This window comes from Salmo salar, chromosome 27 (assembly GCF_965601325.2).
Source record: "Salmo salar chromosome 27, fSalSal1, whole genome shotgun sequence".
In the NCBI taxonomy this organism is placed as follows: domain Eukaryota; kingdom Metazoa; phylum Chordata; class Actinopteri; order Salmoniformes; family Salmonidae; genus Salmo; species Salmo salar.
In genome coordinates, this window is record NC_138317.1 from 20673707 (window position 1) to 20697504 (window position 23798).

General features: G+C 43.4%; 1 protein-coding gene across 2 annotated transcripts in view; it reads left to right on the forward strand.

Annotated features, from left to right (window-relative positions):
- Positions 1 to 21218: 21218 nt before the first annotated feature.
- The window catches only part of LOC106588635 (AT-rich interactive domain-containing protein 1A), a 171707-nt gene continuing 169127 nt past the window's right edge, over positions 21219 to 23798 (forward strand). For both annotated transcript variants that reach the window (XM_045709601.2, XM_045709602.2), the window contains exon 1: positions 21219 to 22441. In XM_045709601.2, the coding sequence (XP_045565557.1) occupies positions 21539 to 22441 (903 nt within the window). In that variant the 5' untranslated portion in view covers positions 21219 to 21538. The remainder of the gene's footprint in view (positions 22442 to 23798) is intronic.

Here is a 23798-nt window from a genome sequence, read left to right on the forward strand (position 1 = left end):
GTGTGACCACAGAACACTATGGGATGCAAATTTGCCATCTATACACTCCATACAAAAGCACTCATTACTGTAAATAATATGCTGATTAAATGTACGCAAACGCAAAGAGCTTGGGTTGGGAAAGGGGTTGTGATGTCAGTGAGACCACAGAGTGAGAACAAAGGTTTCTTCCATACAAAAGCCCTGTGATGGGGTAGCGGTGCTGACCCCTCATCATCTCCCTCTCAAAAGGCATTATGTCCCAACCCAACGCCAGCCACCATGGTGGATCAGGAGCTAAACCAGTCTGGGTCTAACACGCAGAAAGACCGCAGCGTGGCTAGGATAGGAAATACTGTGTGGTGCGCAGCCAGAGCCCTCTGCCCTCCTCCTCCCATGGGTCAAGGGTTAGCTGTCAGCAAGTGGGCGTTCACCTGGATTGTCTAGCACTGCAGTATCGTCAACCCCAGAGTCCCTTACTCACTCACTCAAATGATGCTCGTTGTATGTAGGGCTGCTCTGCCTACGTTGCTGTTACCAGAAGAAAATCATTAAAATCACACACAGTGTGAGTTTTTTGTTGTTGTAAACCTGTGTTTACACAATGTGTTGTAATATTGCAAATGTCAATAAAGAAATTGGCATTGTTGATGCTGTTAATCAATTGTATTATGCTGTAATATTTCCTAAAGATGAAGGTTTTTGTTATTATTCTATAACCCAGGAAACAATCTCCTTCCAAATTCTCTTGGCGCAGGCCAGATTTATGAATGGGAAGTTTATAGGCTGGAGTAGGGAAATGTACAGTATATCACAGCTTATAGACAAAGGGATTATTCCACTATGACCTGGTCTACTGTATGGGAATACAAACATAGCCTGTGTCCTTTGTTTTTGCTGTGTGACATTGTGTGTCTCATTTCAATTAGGCCATAACAGGCTACGTAACTGCTTTCATAATTGTTTGTGCTCTCAGTGCAGGCAATATGAAGGGAATATGTACAATCATACAGTATGGACAACATACTACATCAAAAACATTGTATAATGCATATATCTGAAGTAAAAGGACAAAATTGCAATTGATTGATTTCATATCATCAGAGAGGTCAGGGGCACCATGCACGATATAGATAGTTTTTACTTTGAGACATCAATCTGCAGCTGAATTCCAGGATTATGTGAAATTAATTCAGTTTTACCGGCCCATGAAACAGATGGCTATTTCATTCAGGACTCAGGCTAGTTTTGTTGCCTGGCAATCTCTCCCCAAACCAAATCAGAGACCATAAAGTGTCACTTAGGGCCAGTGGAATCTGGTTTTCCACACTAGTCTAGCTGTGAAAGCGTCAGGCATCCCTCACAAACCAAGGAGCCTCGGCTCAGCCCACCCCCAAACACAGACCTCTATGCAAAACAGAAGCTGACTCAAAATGAATTGACAGGTCATATATGATATTAAGCAAAGGGAGTGGGAGGGAAGTCTCCTTTAAAGATATTGAAATTAAGAATATGAATATGGAGAGAATTTGCCTTACAATCACTGTTTTGAATGAATGGCTTTGCCTATTTGGGCCTACCTACAAAATAACAAATAGTCATATCCTACCATTGCATAGAATATGTGTAAAATATATATTTCCCCCGTTTTGCTAACTAATATGGGAAAATATGTTTGGGGAGTATTACAAACAGATTTTCATCAATGTGCAGTAACAGATACTAAATTGCTGGTAGAAGAACCTATTTTATTCACAGACCATGTTTGTGCACTTATGTATATTTTTCAGTGAACGTACCAATTCAATATGTTTGTTGATAATCTATCTTTCCCAAATTTCCTTTTAAAGTATATTTTCAACCATTTGCCCTTTTCTTTATCCTTATCTTCTGGTTTGTTTCCAGTCACCCAGTTCTCTTCTCCCCTTCACCCTCTCCTCTTCTAAAGCGGGTGTAACAGGAACAGCAGCAGGCAGGCCTCATCACCGGCGGAGCAACACAGGAATGCATTGTATGTGTTAGAAAGACAGGACAGTCGGGCGAAGTAGTGCCTAAGTTAACTAATATCGTCATGTAACAGATTTCAACCACGATACACACACCCCTGGGAAAGAGTGAGTAAAATAATATTTTCCAGCACAATTTTATATGGTGAAATGGCCCGGTATTTTGTAGTTTTCCGGCAAAAAACACAGTCACATATACACACACAAGTGAGCCGCGGAGGAATCCTTAAGGTTGTCAGTGCGTGCTTCGCCGCTGAAAGCGCACACAGTAAATTGAAGCTAGAATCGCTTCGAAAACCCGGAGTGGAGTTTGATTTTAATCTATCACAAAACCCTTTAAAAAGTATGCAAACACAACTCCAGCTTTACATTTCTTCAATTTATATTTTTAAATAGTGTCTCTGTGAGAATTCAAACATCTATTTTCTATTTCCACATTTTAAATGCCAATAAATCCCATCATGTTCATTGGATGCAGGGCTGGTGTTCTGACCTCCAGACTAGAGCTGATATTTTACCTCATGGAAATAATGCTGGGAAAGCCAGCCTACAACACAGTGGTGAGGCAAGCTATCTCAAACAAGATACATGTTTGAGTATCAACCTTTATATTTTGTTATAGTAATATCAACTGTATTATTTTGTCCATATGCATTCTTATAAAACATTCCAGTCACATGGTAGGCAACATGAATACCAGAATAGAATATAATAGAAAGGGAACTTATGTATTACACTAAAAAGGTAAAAAACACAATATGGATTAGTTCATTTGGATGCGTCTCAGACAGACCTCAGTCCTGTATTATAGGCTATCCATGCTTGAAGACCACAACTCCCCTACCATAAACTCTATATAGCCTAAAATCCATCAGAAATCCATGGCAATATACTCTCTGAAGCAGCCTGACTCAGTCTATCCAAGCCAACCTTCTCCACTGTCTGCCCTCTGGTCCTGGAATGCGTCCTCTGGACAGGCTCGTCCCTCAAACAACACTCAAGTATTTGGAATGGGTGGCAAAACCAACACACCTCCCTATTGGTCTATTGGTTATCCCCTGGTCCTCTGGCTCCTCTGTTCTCCTCTGTCTGATTCCTCTGTCTGCCTCGCCTCTGTCTGTCCTCCTCTGTCTGATTCCTCTGTCTGCCTCGCCTCTGTCTGTCCTCCTGTGTCTGATTCCTCTGTCTGTCCTCCTCTGTCTGCCTCGCCTCTGTCTGTCCTCCTGTGTCTGATTCCTCTTTCTGTCCTCCTCTGTCTGCCTCTCCTCTGTCTCTCCTCCTGTGTCTGATTATTCTGTCTGTCCTCCTCTGTCTGCCTCTCCTCTGTCTGTCCTTCTCTGTCTGCCTCTCCTCTGTCTGCCTCTCTTCTGTCTGTCCTCCTATGTCTGATTCCTCTGTCTGTCCTCCTCTGTCTGCCTCTCTTCTGTCTGTCCTCCTATGTCTGATTCCTCTGTCTGTCCTCCTCTGTCTGCCTCTCTTCTGTCTGTCCTCCTATGTCTGATTCCTCTGTCTGTCCTCCTCTGTCTGCCTCGCCTCTGTCTGTCCTCCTGTGTCTGATTATTCTGTCTGTCCTCCTCTGTCTGCCTCGCCTCTGTCTGTCCTCCTGTGTCTGATTATTCTGTCTGTCCTCCTCTGTCTGCCTCGCCTCTGTCTGTCCTCCTGTGTCTGATTCCTCTGTCTGTCCTCCTCTGTCTGCCTCTCTTCTGTCTGTCCTCCTGTGTCTGATTCCTCTTTCTGTCCTCCTCTGTCTGCCTCTCTTCTGTCTGTCCTCCTGTGTCTGATTCCTCTGTCTGTCCTCCTCTGTCTGCCTCTCTTCTGTCTGTCCTCCTGTGTCTGATTCCTCTGTCTGTCCTCCTCTGTCTGCCTCTCTTCTGTCTGTCCTCCTCTATCTGATTTCTCTGTCTGTTCTCCTCTGTTCTCATCTGTCGGTCCTCATCTGTCTGTCCTCCTCTGTTCTCATCTGTCTGTCCTCCTCTGTTCTCATCTGTCTGTCCTCCTCTATCTGAATCCTCTGTCTGTCCTCCTCTGTTCTCATCTGTCTGTCCTCCTCTGTCTGATTCCTCTGTCTGTCCTCCTCTGTCTGCCTCTCTTCTGTCTGTCCTCCTCTGTCTGATTCCTCTGTCTGTCCTCCTCTGTCTGCCTCTCTTCTGTCTGTCCTCCTATGTCTGATTCCTCTGTCTGTCCTCCTCTGTTCTCATCTGTCTGTCCTCCTCTATCTGAATCCTCTGTCTGTCCTCCTCTGTTCTCATCTGTCTGTCCTCCTCTATCTGATTCCTCTGTCTGTCCTCCTCTGTTCTCATCTGTCTGTCCTCCTCTATCTGAATCCTCTGTCTGTCCTCCTCTGTTCTCATCTGTCTGTCCTCCTCTATCTGAATCCTCTGTCTGTCCTCCTCTGTTCTCATCTGTCTGTCCTCCTCTATCTGAATCCTCTGTCTGTCCTCCTCTGTTCTCATCTGTCTGTCCTCCTCTATCTGAATCCTCTGTCCTCTTCTGTCTGTCCTTGTTTGTGCTCCGGGCATCAGCAGGGCTGTTGGACAGAGATACAGGCAGCCCGTCCGACTGCAAGGAATGTGGCGGCCTCAGCCAGGAGTTTAATCAAACATTGGGGTGCCGCTGTGTTCGCTGTCAATGCGCCCCCATTTCAAAGAGATGACATATTAGGGAACACAATAGAGAAAAATCACCTCCTGTCGGAGTGTTGGGAGTCTATAAACAAATGCACATGCCTTCTCCCATGTCTCTGAAAGAGGCTGACAGCAGGGAGGTTCATTTCATTGACGTGCAACCAAGAACATGTTTTGGGAGAACTTCAAAGAAAATAATTATCTATCATCACAGACAGAGGCTGTCTCTCTCTCTCACTCTCTCTCTTTCTCATCCAGCAAGCTGATCTTCGTCTTTTTACTTCAGAAAATCATTGTGTAAAAGCAGAAAGAGAAGTTAATGCAAAATCACCATAGTGGTTAACCTCCGGTAAATGGTCACATTTGGAGAGTGGGAAGAACAGCCTTGGAGTTATAATGTAGACAAACTGTATTTCTGGAGGACGTCCTGTATCTCTCGATGACATTCATTGGATGATCTGGAGGAAAGGTTAGCTCGGTATTCTGCAGTTGGCCGTGCTGTTATTTTGATTTAGACTGTATTGACATCACTCTGTGACTGGATGGCCCCTCCTGTCGGAAACCCCATGCTACTGTCCAGAACAACCCCTACCCCATTCCCCCGTTCCCCATAAACTTTAGGGGCAAGGGGTTAGGGTGCAGGGGTCGTTTCTACACAGGACCTTCTCCCCTCAGTCAGTCCCCTGTTTGATTGTCACATCTGTCTGATAGACACAGAGAGCGTGCTGCCGTGGCGACAGGGACAGGGCTAGGATGGGGCTGGGGTTTACCCCTCCCTGTAGTGCCCAGCTGTTGATGGTTACATAATAGCGGGACCTTGTCGGGCTGCCGGACGGCTTTGTCCCCCTGTCATTGTGGCTGAGATTAAGCTGTGGGCGAGGAACCACTGCTGAGGGTTTCCTACCTGATCTCCAGCAGAGAAAACAAACCAAACAGAGGCTGTGTTCAAAATGGCACCCTATTCCCTATATAGTGCACTACTTTTGACCAGAGCCCTAAAAGAGCCCGGTGGGCCCTGGCCAAAAGTAGTGCACTACATAGGGAATAGGGTGCCATTTGGGGGCGCACACAGACTCACACATTTGGGGAGGCAGCGCTTACAGCCTAAAGCACACAGACCCGGCTAGAGGCTGGAGTTGTTCCTCCTTTCCTTTCACACTGTGCTTTGTGTGGATGAACAGTACTTCTTGTCTTGATTATGTGGTTGATGTTAAATGTTTTGCCAGAGTAAAGACCACCAGTAGAGATTACACTGGCTGCCCTTGAATTACACTTCCTCATAGCCTTGAATTACACTTCCTCATATCCTTGAATTTGAATGTTTCAAATGACATAAATTAACCAAATGGGAATACAATCTGGAGATATGATGGCATGACTAGGCTGCTACTACAAAATGAAGTTGATATTCATTTTTCAGCATGCGTTACATACAGACTTATCATAAATGATCACCTGAGACAAGTTTCAATGCTCCAGCTGTTGTAAAATATATAGTAGTTTTATTATTAATAGGTCCGCTGGCCATAACAGATTTAAACAGATTTAAATTCAACTGACTAGGTATCCCCCTTTCCTTTCCAGTCCAGTTTATATAATTACCTGGTTTGATGCAGCTATTATTGGTTGCTGTAAGCATTGTACATACATGTAGTTAGAGTAAATGTGGTTTAATAACAGGGTTATTGAGATTGAAACCATAAAAATCAAGGGCAGTGTGTGTGTGTGTGTGTGTGTGTGTGTGTGTGTGTGTGTGTGTGTGTGTGTGTGGGGGGGGGGGCAATTTAAAGCGTTGAGGCCTGATTTCCCTGGAGCCTGTTTTGTTAATTCAATGCATTATGCCATTGTTTACCCAGCTTTAGAGCTAAGAGATAGTAGTTTCATTTCAATAGACAACCATTCCTCTCTGACATGTAGATGATCACCAGGGGTGCAGGGCCAGCCAGCAATTTCCCTGATTGGACAGAATCCTTTTTGAAAGCTCTACTAGTAGCCTGGGTTTGTGGATGACAGACTGACTCTTTGACAGGCGCCATTCTCTTTCTCCCTGCCCCCTTCTGTCTCTCGCTCTCTCTGTCTCTGCCTCCCTCTCCTCCATCGGCCTGATCCAGGCCAGCTTTTCCCTCTCTCTCCTGGTTATAACAGGGAGCCAAGCCTTACATTAAATCTGGGTTTCTGCATAACCCCTTGTGCGTTTTTTTTTTTTGTAGTCTGCTGGGCCTCCTCTCCCTCTCTCTCCCTCACTCTTTCTCGCTCTTCTCTTGCAGTGGAAGAAGTGCCTTATACAGGCAAACCAAGCCTCCCCTTCGCCTCCTGCTCAATGTTTCTATTGCTCTGTGTTCATACAGTTCCCTTGCACACAACAATAGATATATCATGTTAATATGTTCTTTTTGCATTACTCCTAGTGACTGACAGATAGAGAGGTCTATTGGGGGTGGAGCCTCTTCTTTTCATCCATTACCCACCTCCCCTCTTTTCATTTTCTTTCTAAATTGCATTTTCTAAAAAGCGATAGAGTCATAACATGCCATGATAACTGAGCTATATCTCCCTCCTTCTCCTTACTGAAATGGTCTGATTTGCTGAAATGAACGCAGGAAGGAAGGAAGGATAATGTCTCTCTTCTTGCTGTGTGAAAGGAAATATAGGCGTCGTCTCTGACCGTCTGTGTTCTTATAAGTCACTTTATTGTAACAGCCTGATTGAGGATTGTGTTCTGAGGCGCCTGCTGCTATCATAGACACCAGATATCAAAATCTCTCTTTGAGAAGCACTCAGCCAAATCCTCCAGTAGAGATGCAGGTTCATGGACAGGACACTGTCACAGCAGAGAGGTAATATGACTGATATTAGTGGTTTCACATTCATACACCTATTTATGATACACTGAAGAAAATAAAAACATATACATGTAACTTGTAAAGTGTTGGTCCAATGTTTCATGAGCTGAAATGAAAGATTCAAGACATTTTTTCATACGCACGAAAAGCTTTTTCTCTCAAATTAGTTTACATCCCTGTTAGTGAGCATTTGATCCTTTGCCAAGATAATCCATCTACCTGACGAGTGTGGCATATCAAGAAGCTGATTAAACAGCACGATCATTATATAGGTCACCTTGTGCTGGGGACAATCGAAGGCCACTGTAAAATGTGCAGTTTTGTCACACAACACAATGCTACAGATATCTCAAGTTTGATGGAGCGGGCAATTGGCATGCTGACTGCAGGAAGGTCCACCAGAGCTGTTGCCAGATAATTTAATGTTCATTTCTCTACCATAAGCAATGTCGTTTTAGAGAATTTGGCAGTACGTCCAATCAGCCTCACAACCACAAACCACATGTGACCACGCCAATCCTGGACCTCCACATCCAGCTTCTTCACCTGCGGGATCATCTGAGACCAGCTACTTGGACAGCTGATGAAATTGTGGGTTTGCACAACCGAAGAATTTCTCAACAAACTGTCAGAAACCGTCTCAGCGAAGCTCATCTGCGTGCTCATCGTCCTCACCAGGGTCTTGACCTAACTGCAGTTCGGCATCGTAACCGACTTCAGTGGGCAAATGCTCACAGCGTGTATGGCGTCGTATGGGCGAGCGGTTTGCGGATATCAACGTTGTGAACAGAGTGTCCCATGGTGGGGTTATGGTATGGGCAGGCATAAACTATGGACAATGAACACAATGACATTTTGTAGATGGCAATTTGAATGCACAGAGATACCGTGACGAGATTCTGAGATCCATTGTCGTGCTGTTCATTCGCCGCCGTCACCTCATGTTTCAGCATGATAATGCACAGCACCCATGTTGCAAGGATCTGTACACAATTCCTGGGAGCTGAAAATTTCCCAGTTTTTCCATGGCCTGCATACTCACCAGACATGTCACCCATTGATCATGTTTGGGCTGCTCTGGATCGACGTGTACAATAGCGTGTTCCAGTTCCCGCCAATATCCAGCAACTTCTCAAAGCCGTTGAAGAGGAGTGTGACAACATTCCACAGGTCACAATCATCGGCCGGATCAATTAACTCTATGCAAAGGAGATGTGTAGCGCTGCATGAGGCAAATGGTGGTCACACCAGATACTGACTGCTTTTCTGATCCATTCCCCTACTTTTTTTTAAGGTATCAGTGACAGATGCATATCTGAATTCCCAGTCATGTGAAATCCATAGATTAGGGCTTAATGAATGTATTCCAATTGTTACAGTGTTGCACTCTTACTGTAATTAATGAAATGCATATTGTTAAGTCATTTGTGGGTGCTTTGCTCACCCCTCCAGTTCTGTGCCACAGACTCAAAGCAAATAAACAATAGATTAACAACAGTCTCATCAATCTCTTTTTTCATCAATACTTTCAGCCTCAGATCAGATAATGAATTTCTCTTTCTCTCAGTTTTTCAGAGGTTTTTCTCTTGTTGGAGCCACAGCTAGGCAGCAGAACACTACAGTGACACATGCCAAATAAACCCTTGGTTAGCAATCTGAGGATGTGGGCATCGTGCCTTTGCCAGCCTCCACGCTGTAGGGGTCTGTGCCAACCTTTTATAAATGCCCTATTTGGCAACAGCTATGTTAAGCTCTGTCCTGCCGAGGCAGCAGTGTCTCTCTCAAGGTTCCAGTTCGAGTATCCTCTCCTCTAAACGTGACAATGTTCCAAATCCTACATGTTCCAAATTCTAGAAACTGGTTTGCATTCCAAATGTTATGGTCATATTTCAAGGAACCCATAGATAATGTTCTGCCACCTCATCTGGTAATAGTAACAGACCCAATGTCATACGTAAGCTAAGCTTGCTTTGTCAAACATTATAGTCATCATACAGTGCCTTCGGGAAAAATATTCAGACCCCTTGACTTTTTCCACATTTATTAATAAAAATTGATTAAATAAATAAAAAATCCTCAGCAATCTACACAAAATACCACATAATGACAAAGCAAAAACAGGTTTTGAGAATGTTTTTGCAAATGTATTAAATCTGAAAAACAGAAATACCTTATTTATTCAGACCCTTTGCTGTAAAACTCGAAATTGAGCTCAGGTGCATCTTATTTCCATTGATCATCCTTGAGATGTTTCTACAGCTTGATTGGAGTCCACCTGTGGTATATTCAATTGATTGGACATGATTTGGACAGGCACACACCTGTCTATATAAGGTCCCACAGTTGACAATGCATGTCAGAGCAAAAACCAAGCCATGAGGTCGAAGGAATTGTCCATAGAGCTCAGAGACAGGATTGTATAGAGGCACAGATCTAGGGAAGGGTACCAAAACATTTCTGCAGCATTGAAGGTCCCCAAGAACACAGTGGCCTCCATCATTCTTAAATTGAAGAAGTTTGGAACTGTAAGGGCTGTCGTCGGAAGAAGACCAAGGTGCAGCGGAGTTAGTGTTCATCTTGACATTTAATTTAAACAAAGAGAACGCTATACAAAAAAACAGGAAAACCGACAGCCAAACAGTACTGACAGGAAACACACTGAACAGAAACAATTACCCACATAACCCAAAGGAAAAACATGCTCCTTATGTGTGACTCCCAATCAGCAACAACGAGCTTCAGCTGTGCCTGATTGGGAGTCACACACGGCCCAAAACAAAGAAATACAAAAACATAGAAAAAGGAACATAGAACGCCCACCCAATGTAACACCCTGGCCTAACCAAAATAAAGAACAAAAACCCCTCTCTATGGCCAGGGCGTTACAGGAACCACCAAGACTATTCCTAGAGCTGGTCGCCCGGGCCAAACTGAGCAATCGGGGGAGAAGGGCCTTGGTCAGGGAGGTGACCAAGAACTCAATGGTCACTCTGACAGAGCTCTAGAGTTCCTCTGTGGAGATGGGAGAACCTTCCAAAAGGACAAACATCTCTGCAGCACTCCACCAATTAGGCCTTTATGGTAGAGTGGCCAGACGGAAGCCACTCCTCAGTAAAAAGCAGATGACAGCCCACTTGAAGTTTGCCAAAAGGCACCTAAAGACTCTCAGACCATGAGAAACCTGATTCTCTGGTCTAATGAAACCAAGATTTAACTATTTGGCCTGAATGCCAGGCATCACGTCTGAAGGAAACCTTGCACCATCCCTACGGTAAAGCATGGTGGTGGCAGCATCATGCTGTGGAGATGTTTGTGAGCGGCAGGGACTGGGAGACTAGTCAGGATCGAGGCAAAGATGAATGGAGCAAAGTACAGAGAGATCCTTAATGAAAACCTGCTCCAGACTGGGATGAAGTGTCACCTTCCAACATGACAACAACCCTAAGCACACAGCCAAGACAACACAGGAGTGGCTACGGGACAAGTCTCTTCATGTCCTTGAGTGTCCCAGCCAGAGCCCGAACCCAATCAAACATCTCTGGAGAGACCTGAAAATGGCTGTGCAGCAACACTCCCCATCCAACCTGACAGACTTTGAGAAGATCTGCAGAGAAGAATGGTAGAAACTCCCCAAATACAGCTGTGCCAAGCTTGTAGCGTCATACCTAAGAAGACTAGAGGATGTTATCGCTGCCAAAGGTGCTTCAACAAAGTACTGAGTAAAGGGTCTGAATACTTGTGATGTAAATGTGATATTTTAGAAATTACCAAATTTTTATACAAATCTGGTTTTGCTTTGTCATTATGGGGTATTGTGTGTAGATTGATGAGGGGAAAAAACTATTTAATCAATTTTTGAATAAGGCTGTTACATAACAAAATGTGGAAAAAGTCAAGTGATCTGAATACTTTCCGAAGGCACTGTACACTATAGCCATTTTTGTTGGCTATCCTTAGTGGAAGACTCAACAGACAGAGAGAGATGGCAGCTTCTGCTTTGTAGTGTCTACTCTCTAATTTCTAGGTATTCAGATAGGGGGCGTGGTCAGTCAATCAGCTATCAGTCAGTGATAGGCCTACAAAGGAGCACTTTCAGCTGTTTCTCTTTTTTCAGCATTTCAATGCAAATATCTCAAATCCTACACCCTTCATTACACACGCACAAACACGCACACACAAACACGCACTCACACACACACACACGCACGCATGCACACACACACACACAGCTTTCACATTCAGCCTCAGATAATAGTTATCCTTTTAAAGCCTCTGTGCTCCTTTTTCTGCTGTTCCCCCCACAGGGACGTCACAAAGCCAGGACTAAGTTTTGTTTTCACAGTTGACTGGTGGTTGGTGGCGGACGGTGTGTTTGTGTGTGTGGTGGGAGGGGGGTGTGGTGGTGCGGGAACAGGGAACCCCCAGCATGGGTGCAAGGGGTCATTCCTGAAGTGTGCCGTCGACCCCACACAGTGGCATGTCCTGTCACACTGTCACAGCTGCACCTCTCCCATGGTGGAGGGGCCACGGCTACGGTCCCCAGGACTACAGAGGAGGGAGTGGAAGGATGTCTGGTCTGACGCCTGGTTTTTACCTCCCTCCCTCTCCAGCATTCGAACAGCATTGAAAGCATTGCATGCATTCTGTATGTTGACAATGTCCCTGCCTCAGTTTATTCCCAATTTCTCCTCCTCCGTGTCTGTAACTGTATACATGCATCTATTTCCTCTCGCTTTCAGTCTCTCTCTCTCGCGCTTCAGTCTCTCTCTCTCGCGCGCTCTCAGTCTCTCTCAGTCTCTCTCTGCCCATTAAAATAACATCAAATTGATCAGAAATACACTGTAGACATTGTTAATGTTGTAAATGGAATATCTATATAGGCGTACAGAGGCCCATAATCGGCAACCATCACTCCTGTGTTCCAATGGCACGTTGTGTTAGCTAATCCAAGTTTATAATTTTAAAAGGCTAATTGATCATTAAAAAAAACTTTTGCATTCATGTTAGCACAACTGAAAACTGTCCTGATTAAAGAAGCAATAAACTGGGGCAGGGTGTGTAAATGGGTGAGAGAAAACAAATCTATTTAATCCATTTTGAATTCAGGCTGTAACACAGTAAAACGTGGAATAAACCAAGGGGTATGAATACTTTCTGAAGGCTCAGACTTGCATACATGTATACCCACGTCAAATACTTAATCGGTTTAAAATAGCAATGCAATGCATCATGATATTAGAAACAGGTTATTATCAATGATGTCATCTCTTGGTCAGTATTCTCAATCTTCTTCAGACTAGTTGAGTATCTGGAGCATCAGCATTTGTGGGTTCGATTACAGGCTCAAAATGGCCAGAAACAAATACCTTTCTTCTGAATCTCGTCAGTCTATTCTTGATCTGAGAAATTAAGGCTATTCCATGCGAGAAATTGCCAAGAAACTGATGATCTCATACAACTACTCCCTTCACAGAACAGCGCAAACTCGCTATAACCACAATAGAAAGAGGAGTGGGAGGCGCCAGTGCACAACTGAGCAAGAGGACAAGTACATTAGAGTGTCTAGTTTGGGAAACAGACGCCTCACAAGTCCTCAACTGGCAGCTTCATTAAATAGTACCCGCAGAACACCAATCGCAATGTCAACAGTGAAGAGGCGACTCAGTGATGCTGGCCTTCTAGGCAGAGTTGCAAAGAAAAAGCCATATCTCAGACTGGCCAATAAAAATAAAAGATTAAGATGGGCAAAAGAACACAGACACTGGACAGAGGAACTCTGCCTTGAAGGCCCGCATCCTGGAGTAGCCTCTTCACTGTTGACGTTGAGACTGGTGTTTTGCGGGTAGTATTTAATGAAGCTGCCAGTTGAGGACTTGTGAGGCATCTGTTTCCCAAACTAGACCCTCTTCTTTCTATTCTGGTTAGAGCCAGTTTGTGCTGTTCTGTGAAGGGAGTAGTACACAGCGTTGTACGAGATCTTCAGTTTCTTGGCAATTTCTCGCATGGAATAGCCTTCATTTCTCAGAACAAGAATAGACTGACGAGTTTCAGAAGAAAGGTCTTTGTTTCTGGCCATTTTGAGCCTGTAATCGAACCCACAAATGCTGATGCTCCAGATACTCAACTAGTCTAAAGAAGGCCAGTTTATTTCTTCTTTAATCAGGACAACAGTTTTCAGCTGCGCTAACATAATTGCAAAAGGGTTTTCTAAAAATCAATTAACCTTTTAAAATGCTAAACTTGGATTAGCTACCACAACGTGCCATTGGAACACAGGAGTGATGGTTGCTGATATTGGGCATCTGTACGCCTATGTAGATATTCCATAAAAAAATCAGCCGTTTCCAGCTACAATAGTCATTTACAACATTAACAATGTCTACAATGTATTTCTGATCAATTTGATGTTACTTTAATGGACAAAAAATGTGCTTTTCTTTCAAAAACAAGGACATTTCTAAGTGACCCCAAACTTTTGAACGGTAGTGTATCTCTGATCAAACTGTAGCTACTGCTGTTAATACATTCACAGTATTTCGAATTTCCCTTCGTCTGTGCCCTCTGAGAGTTGTTGTGGCGCCCTGGCTCACTCTCCAAACAACACAAACACTGTAAACCACGTTAGAGACTCCGAGGCACAAAGACACATCTGTAAACAATAGGCTGTAACGTCGAGACTGAGAGGCAATGATCCTATTTTCATTGAGTGTCTCCTCACTGTCACACAGTAGCTGTCTCTCAGGCAGTTCAGGGAACCATAATAGTGATGCAGTGCAGTAGAAATGTATTAATAGTACTGCAGGACAGAGCTGTTTGAATGATCATTTGTACACTCAAGTACTCAAATCTTAAGATGAATTTCATCCACTATCCAAGCCCAAACTTCTAAATAGACTCGGTGTATTTTCTTTGGGGGGGCAACTAGCAGTCCGATTCACAATCTCAGTCTGTCATGGTTCAGATTGATGTGCAGTTTAAAGGGCTGTTCAGAAACTGGCAGCTCAGTTATTCAATCTGCACCGTGCTAGTACTGTCTAACATGGCATCACATCTCTCATACTGCCCAGCCCAGCCTGACCAGTCCAACTGGCCGGTCATCCCCTCAATGGACAGGTCTTTCTTCTATACAACAAACTCCCTCCCTTTTCCCTTACCATTGATTACAGACCTGGCGCCTCCATCAGTTTGACTCAACGTTTTCCTCTCTGTGTACCATATAGAAACCCTGCAGTCTAATGACTGCCATGTCTGTTTTACATGAGCCAAACAAAATAGATGTCTCTGTTTTATGACGCTGTTGTTTTTTTTCTTCTTTCTGTACTTGACACTCCTCTGTGCTGCCCATCAGTCCTTCTCTCATCTTTATTTTGGCCCTGCTGTGTCCCCTTCTGATGACAGCATGCTCAGTGTGATTGCCAGGGACCAACTGTGAATGTTTTGTCACCAGAGGTACAAGCTGTACGGTGTGTGTGTGTGTTTGTGTGTGCAACCAGAGGAATGAGCACGGTGTGCTCTATGACCTACTAAGGAGCAGTTCTCAGTGTGAGGACAATAATGAGTTCCTACCACTACAGAGACGATTCTCTCCATTCTCTCTCTCTCTCTTTTCTAATCCCTGTTGAAAGACTGTCTGGAGCACTTCTCTGTCCTTGTGAGAAGGACAGCATGTTTTGTGAGCCCTCTTAACCTTGCTGCCGTGCTCTGTGCTTTGTTTAGACCGGGGTACCCTTCCTTCTCTCTCTCTCGCTCTCACTCTCTCACACTGTGAGAGAAATGGAATGTTTAGAGAGGTGTGTGTGTATGCATGCATGCTTGTCTGTGTTCCAACCTGTTCGACCGCAGTTTTCATACAATATATTCAGGGAATTTTAAGAATGTCCTATTAGCATTGTTGTGAAAGCCTGTCAGGGTGTGTGTGTATGTGTATGTGTATGTGTGTGTGTGTGTGTGTGTGTGTGTGTGTGTGTGTGTGTGTGTGTGTGTGTGTGTGTGTGTGTGTGTGTGTGTGTGTGTGTGTGTGTGTGTGGGAGGATCTTAATTTTATGAGAATTTTCCTGCATTTCCACAGCAGGAAATGCAAACTTCTATTGTGGAGTTAATTCAAGGTTTAAAAAGACTTCGAAAGTCTGCAATTTCCACTTAGAAATTTCCGACTTAATTTGCCCTAACATAAAATGTATCAACCCCTACAAAAAATATTCATGAATTATAATCTACATAATAATTCACATTTCCTGTTGCTGCAGGATTATGTTCATGCTGTATTAAACTATCTCAAATTAAGATCCTACATCTGTAGCCTATTTTCACATTAGGAGCTGAGAGGATTCCATCTCTGACTGTATACAGAATACCAGCAGCCTCATACTAGTATCTGCCTACTTAGTATCTGGTGATAAAAGCTGCTGGTGTGTTGGAGGGTGATAACAAACTCTTCTAGGTGTGAGTTATTTGGTGCTGAGATTGAGAATACTGACCAAGAGATGACGTCATTGATAATAACCTGTTTCTAATATCATGATGCATTGCATTGCTATTTTAAACCGATTAAGTATTTGACGTGGGTATACATGTATGCAAGTCTGAGCCTTCAGAAAGTATTCATACCCCTTGGTTTATTCCACGTTTTACTGTGTTACAGCCTGAATTCAAAATGGATTAAATAGATTTGTTTTCTCTCACCCATTTACACACCCTGCCCCATAATGACAGTGAAAACATATTTCTCAACTTTTTTGCAAATTTATTGAAAGTGAAATGCAACAATATCTAATTTGCATAAGTATACATGTTAGAATCACCTTTAGCAACGATTCCACATGTGAGCCTTTCTGGGTGTGTCTCTAAGAGCTTTGCACACTTGGATTGTACAATATTTGCACATTTATTATTTTTTAAATTCTGCAGGCTCTGTCAAGTTGGTTGTTGATAATTGCTAGACAGCCATTTTCAAGTCTTGCCATAGATTTACAAGTTAATTTAAGTCAAAACTGTAACTAAACCACTCAGGAACATTCAATGTCATCTTGGTAAGCAACTGCAGTGTATATTTGGCCTTGTGTTTTAGGTTGTTGTCCTGCTGAAAGGGGAATTTGTCTCACAGTGCCTGTTGGAAAGCAGACTGAACCGGGTTTTCGTCTGTGCTTAGCTCTACTCTATTTATTTTTATCCTAAAAAACTCCTTAGTCCTTACCAATGATAAGTATACCCATAACATGATTTAGCCTCCATCATGCTTGAAAATATGAAGAGAGGTACTCAATGATGTTTTAAAAAATATATATATATATTTCACCTTTATTTAACCAGGTAGGCAAGTTGAGAACAAGTTCTCATTTACAATTGCGACCTGGCCAAGATAAAGCAAAGCAGTTCGACGACATACAAAAACACAGAGTTACACATGGAGTAAAACAACATACAATCAATGATGCAGTAGAAAAAAAAATGTGTTGGATTTGCCCCAAACATAACACTTTGCATTCAAGACAGAAAGTGAATTTCTTTGCCACATTTTTAGTAGTTTTACTTTAGTGCTTTATTGCAAACAGGATGCATGTTTCCTTCCTCTCCGGCAACTGAGTAAGGAAGGACGCCTGTATCTTTGTAGTGACTGAGTGTATTGATACACCATCCAAAGTGTAATTAATAACTTCACCATGCTCAAAGGGATATTCAATGTCTGCTTTTTTTTTTTACCAATAGGAGCCCTTCTTTGAGAGACATTGGAAAACCTCTCTGGTCGCTGTGGTTGAATCTGTGTTTGAAATTCGCTGCTCGACTGAGGGACCTTATAATTGTAATGAGGTACAGAGGTACAGAGATGAGGTAGCCATTTAAAAAATCCTGTTAAACACTATTATTGCACACAAACTGAGTCCAAACCACTTATTATGTGACTTATTATATTATTATAATATACAACTTATTATATTTTTACTCCGGAACTTATTTTGGCTTGTCATAACAAAGGGGTTGAATACTTATTGACTCAAGACATTTCACCTTTTCATTTTTTATTCATTTGGAAAAATGTGGGTATTGTGTGTAGGCCAGTGACACAAAAACTCAATTGAATTAACATTGTAACGCAACAACATGTTTAAAAAGTAAAGGATTGTGAATAGTTTCTGAAGCCACTTTACATTACCCTACAGGGAGTGAGCTGGACAGCCATTGGACAGTTCTCAAGTTGGTACTTCCCTCCTTCCTCTGCACACTCCAGACTAGATGTTCTACTGCTGCCTGGCAACCAACTGGACACAGCTCAACTGCACTTTATGTGTGTGTGTTTGGGTCTGTGTGTTTGTGCACGTGTGAGCAAGCCTGTGTGGCAGGCCTTTGTGTGGGAGTGTCCCTGACATTTACTGTGAGCATGTGCGTCTATGACAGCATGTTGTTGAATGAATGTAAGCTCTCTCTCTCTCTCTCTCTGTGTGTGTGTGTGTGTGTGTGTGTGTGTGTGTGTGTGTGTGTGTGTGTGTGTGTGTGTGTGTGTGTGTGTGTGTGGGAGTGTGTATATTTGGCAGGCTGAAGTAGCGGGCTAGTTTTTAAGTAATGAATGCAAGTGTGTGTGTGTGTGTGTGTGTTTGTGTGTCTCCCAGTTATTCCAAAGTCAACTCCAGTGTTGTTAGGAAATTCCACTCCACATTATTGGGTTGGCTTGGCAATCTGAATGACTCCATTCCCAGACTAGATCCCTTGGGATTAAAAAAACTTCTCAATGATCGGTCAACAATTAACTTCCTCAAGACTGACACTTTTACCATTGCTCGCCTGGGTCAAAAAAAGAGAAAAAGAAATGTACTATACAAAAAAAGTCTCTGTATCTATTTATACATTAAACTTAATGACACAGACTGAAGAAAAAAAACATGAATGGCTCAACAAGGCCTCTGGGTGAACTTTGTTAAATCACTTACTCTTTGGAAGGAACTGCAGAATGTTATTGGCCAGCGATGTTACACTCAGATTGGTGTGGGTTTTAAGCTCATAAAAAAGCCCTAAGAATTTGGATTTCATTTCATGATGATGGATTTTGGGTATGTATCATTTACAGTTCAGTCTAGTGTATGTGGTTGGAATGATGCATTTTTGGATCACGGTCAGGGGTTGTAACAGTAGTTAGTGGACGCCAGAACAGAGCATTCTCCAGCAATGTGCTTCTTCTTCTATATACTCTCCTAGCAAAGGCCTGTGATGCTGAGGCAATACTGAGTGCAGGTCCTCTTGCTGTCAATTGCATGACTAAATAAAAAATGATCTCATATCATTCATTCCAACATATGCTTTCAAAATATTCCTTGTTATAGCATTATGTTTATCCCATCGACTTAATGTTTACTCCACATTTTTGAAATAATGCTGTTCCTTGACACATTGTTTGTCTGTTGTTGTTTTATCAGAGAGGCCTCCAATCAATACTTGACATCGAAAGAAAAAGTAGTTCCTGGCTTTATTCCCCTGGCATGTGTCCAGGTCTATCCGTGGTGATGGTGGAGGGACCCAGGCCAGCAGGCTGGGGGTGATGCATCATGGTCAGCTACACAGTGGGGTACAGAGTTAACACTCCTAAATCACCATCATGGGACAGATGTGACCGTGTAAGGAGCCCAATGTAAATAGTCTTCATAACACCTTCATAACACTTCATAATGTCTTTATAGCACCTGATTCAACCGGTGTTATTTTGAGTGGTTGATGACGAGGTTATAAAGCCCAGAAGATGGTTGTAGTAGTTCCAGCCAAAGCAGAGTGTCCTCCTCTGTCTCGTGAGAGTTGAGTGGGTATTTGGAGTGAATCGTTCCATGTTCGAATGGTGCAATAAATAAATAGGTTACTTTATGAAGACTCTGTATTGTATTATGACTACCAACATTCACCTTATAATATATATGTATTTATTCTGCTATAGTATATTTAGCTCACAATAAGCAAAACTAAACATAAATATCCTTCTACCTTATAAATTATTCATAATGCAACAAATGAATATAGTGGTTTGTAGAATCCATGTAAGACAAAGGCACTTGAGCCATTATTTCCTGGACTGTTGTTGACTATACTATCTATTAAAGTCTATAAAGAAGTGTGCAGACAAAATATATTTAAAGCCATGTGTAACAGACTACAATAGCAGTAAATGGGGGAGGATGGAAATTAGGAAAGCGGGGGTAAAAAAAATAGACCCCCCTTATGATGAACACCAAGTTTATGCTAAAGAGAAAAAAGAGAGAGATCCCAACCCCCTTCTCTCCTCTGTCTGCCTCTCTCTATATTCTAGCAGCACACAGCAACACTCCTCCCTCCCTAGCCAATATAGTCAGGCAGGCTGCTGACCCCCACACCTCCTTCCCTTCCTCCCTCCTTTTACAGCCTGTCTGTCCTTCCTCCCTTAATGCACATTTCAGAGAAAAAAGAATAAACAACATTTCAACTAAGGGGATCCCTTTCCCATGCTAGTCAGTAGTATAGGCCTGGCTGCTGCAGCTCATCGCCAGAAAGCCCTGCATTGTAGAGGAGAGAAGGGCTGTGCTGAGCTGTGTGCTGTGCCTGCGCTGCCCATCCCCCATGTGCTGATAGCAAAGTTCTGCTGCTTTTGCAAGCAGAGAGAGGCTGCTGCTGCTGCTAGGAGAGAACACGAGGCATGCAGGCGGAGAGAATGAGGAGAGGGGGTGGGGAGAGAGAGAGAGAGAGAGCGAGAGAGAGAAAGAGAGATGGAGAGAGCGAGAGAGAGAGAGATGGAGAGAGCGAGAGAGAGAGAGCGAGAGAGAGAGAGAGAGAGAGAGAGAGAGAGAGAGAGAGAGAGAGAGAGAGAGAGAGAGAGAAAGCAGAGTGGCGAAGAGGAGAGTGTGGCTGTTCTCATTTGATTATTTACATTATGCTTTCTCAAAATCTCCTCTTGATTTATCCTATAGGCTATTCTACGAAACCAGACACAGATTTGAATGGTTAATTTTGCTTTAGATATACCATTCTATGTAGGATTTTTCAGTGGCCTACACAGTTTTTTTTTGCTCTCTCTCACTCTGCATTTATCTTTTTTTTTTAATCTTCACTTCCTGCTCTGTGACTGGCTCAGTCCATCCCCCATCCTTCTTTCTTTTCTATCCCTCTCTCAACACACACACACACACACACACACACACACACACACACACACACACACACACACACACACACACACACACACACACACACACACACACACACACACACACACTGTAATTTCATGCTTTCCTCTCTACAGATCAAGCCCTCTGCTTCTGCTAGTTCTCTCGTTCTCTCCTGGCACATGGAAGGAGTCACTCACAATCGTAATAGTCTGTTACTGTATGATAAGATGCAGTTATAAACATATACTTCTATTGTGTGTAGAATTATACAACGTATCCCAGTAATATCTTCGTGTGTGTGTGTCTACTCTGTATAAAGTGAAAAACAAAATGCATTATAACTATGCAGATTTGTAAGAAAGTTCTTATTTTCATAATCGCAGAATGAAGCTTTGAGACAAATATATCGCCTCCAATGAAAATAACTAATGATTTAAAGATTCTGTGGTTGTCCACAAAACAGAAGCAATGTTGAATGTTATGAATTATGTTACATTTCCAAGTCACATTATGTATCATGTTCTGCTAGAGTCTCTAGTTCTATAACCCCTTCAAATGAATCTAAACCAAATACATCCTTTATCCATCCCTGCTTGTCGTATCCTAGTCGCCTCCTACCTACTGGTAAACTCCGCTCCGTGTTTTGCGTTCGTCTGAACGCTTCAGTAAAATGGCTGTGTCTCACGGAGCCTCGTGCTGGTTTGGTCGGTTTCTTGCTAATACTCTCGTTCTGTAACAGAAGCCTCCCCACATTTTCTGTCGGGTAAATTTAATTCCCTGGATTCTTATTTATATTCTTCCAGTAACTTTCCAGTCGAATCGGAGACGGGAGTGGATGCCGGATTCGGTCCGGAGGTAGGGGGAATGATCCGGGACACGGATACATTGTTATAAATAATTGTATTTATGTTCAATGCTATTCAGAGAGCTCGATTGTGAGTGACTCGCTGTGAGAGGCAGAGAGGGATATCATGGCCGCGCAGGTCGCCAGCGTTGCCACTCTCAACACTAGCCCGCCATCCGAACTTAAAAAGCCGGATCGGGACCCACTGGAGGAGTCGGTACCGGGAGAGAAACAACATGAAAATAAGGAACCTGGATCTGACAACGGATCTCCGGGCCAGAAGGATCTGCAGGACGGGGCCGATGCTGGAAATGTAGGTGGAGGAGGGGAGCCTGACATGAAGAACGGGAACTCGTCCAGGGTGAATAATAATAACAACCAAAATGATACGGCGGGACCGGAGGGGAATAACCACCCCGGGATGGGCCATCACCACCAGGGCTCATTCCCTCCACCTCCATACGGGTACAACCAGCACTACAGCCGGGGCCCTTTTCATCAACATGGCGGACAACAAAGCCCTGGCATGGCAGCTGCAGCGGGGCCGGCAGTGCAGTCAGGCAACATGATGGACCCATACCCGCCCAACTCACACGAGCACGGCTTCCCCAACCATTTTAACAACTACAGCCCCTTCCCGAACCGGACTTCTTATCAGGGCCAAGGATACGCCATGAATTCCCCGCGTAATAACCAGCCCCCGGCGGCTGGGGGGCAGCCAGTCAAGCAACAGCCAGCAGGCGGAACTACAGCTATGGCTGCCTCGTACAATAACCAGAGGTATAACATGGGAAACACACAGCCCACGTCTACCCCGACATTAAATCAGCTCCTAACGTCTCCCAGCTCTACGAGGACCTACCAGAATTACCCACAAGGGGACTATAGTAACCAGGAAGGGGCTAGCAAGGGAGCAGCAGATATGGCCAGCAGTCAGTATGGTGGGGGTCATCCGGGTTGGCAACAAAGGAGCCACCAGCCGCCTCCTATGAGCCCAGGGAACACAGGACAACCTCTGAACAGAAACCAGGTAAACTTTCTCTCAGTACTGGTGCACTTTGAGCAAGTTACAGACAGCTCTGTGTTGTAGTGGACCAGCCATTGCCAATGTAGCTAACAGTATCTAGCTCTCTAAAATGGCTGCCTCTGTTTTCTCCTTACACAAGCTAATATAAGAGCATTTAAACAGAGAAACTAGCTGTGTCTGTGCTAAAATACCAAACTCACCGAGCTACTAAAGATTTTGCCTGGTTCGGGGCAAAGGGGACACGAGTTTGAGGAGAAATTGGGCTAAAGGTGTTTAATTTCTTTGCTTATCAAAACTTGTACTTCTTCAGCGTCGTCTGTATAAAGCACAATGACAGTTATTTCCCCAGCTGGCTATGTCGCTAACGAATCCCTGCTAAAAATATATTTTTGTGCCATATCCACTCCATGTACACCTTAAGTTTGTTGTGAGCTTTAACACCAATTTTAAATAGCACAGATGACGTGCGATTATATCGGAACGATTTGTTATAAGCAAGCAGAGCGGATTTTATATGTATAAAAAAAGTACACTTCTGTCATTGTAAGTGACTGTGGTCGATGTTTGTAAATGTAGCAAATAACTATCCTTCAGCTGCAACATTTTCCAGCGAGTTGTTTCGCCGTATCGTTCATCTTCTGATCATTCATCCGATTGTTACATTGTAGTTACCGGTAGACTTTACATTTTGCCCCTGTATCCCTGAGTTGTCTATGTACCGCCAGTAAACACGGCCAGTGATTTGAGTGAAATCAGTTTTCTTTGCTTTGAGATTTGAATTATGGAGGTAAAATCGTTCTGTGAAAGCCGGGAGACAGTTGGTCTTAGGCTGACATGCTCGCTGAGATCTGATTTGCTCCCCATCCACTGCTCCTGGTCATGTATAATTGCATCTAATGTAACGCTGCAGAAACCATCCACATCAGCTCATGCGTTCTGGCAATGTCAAGATGACGTTACTAATGTTATTCACGTACTTTAGCCTGTTTAACGGATTATGTTGCATGACATTTAGCCTGAATGAAATGCAAACAACATATTGATTTGTATTGTGGTCAGCATGCAGCAGCCTACGTTTTACTTTTGTGTCCATGCATGCTAAATAAAACAACACAAAATATACTTTCTGGATGGTTTCATTGAGCACATGATGTTGTGTAAGTCCCTCTAGTAATTTGCATGATAACTGTATTTCCTGACACTCAAATAATACATTCGTTGTATTTGTTTAGCGTAATTCTAGGTAAAATCTCAGCCGTAGCCTACATGCAAAAATACTGTGTTTATACTTCTACATGCATGTACAGCTCCACAGACAGATTGGAGATGTGGCAGAACTCTAGTGCTGACTCTGGAACAG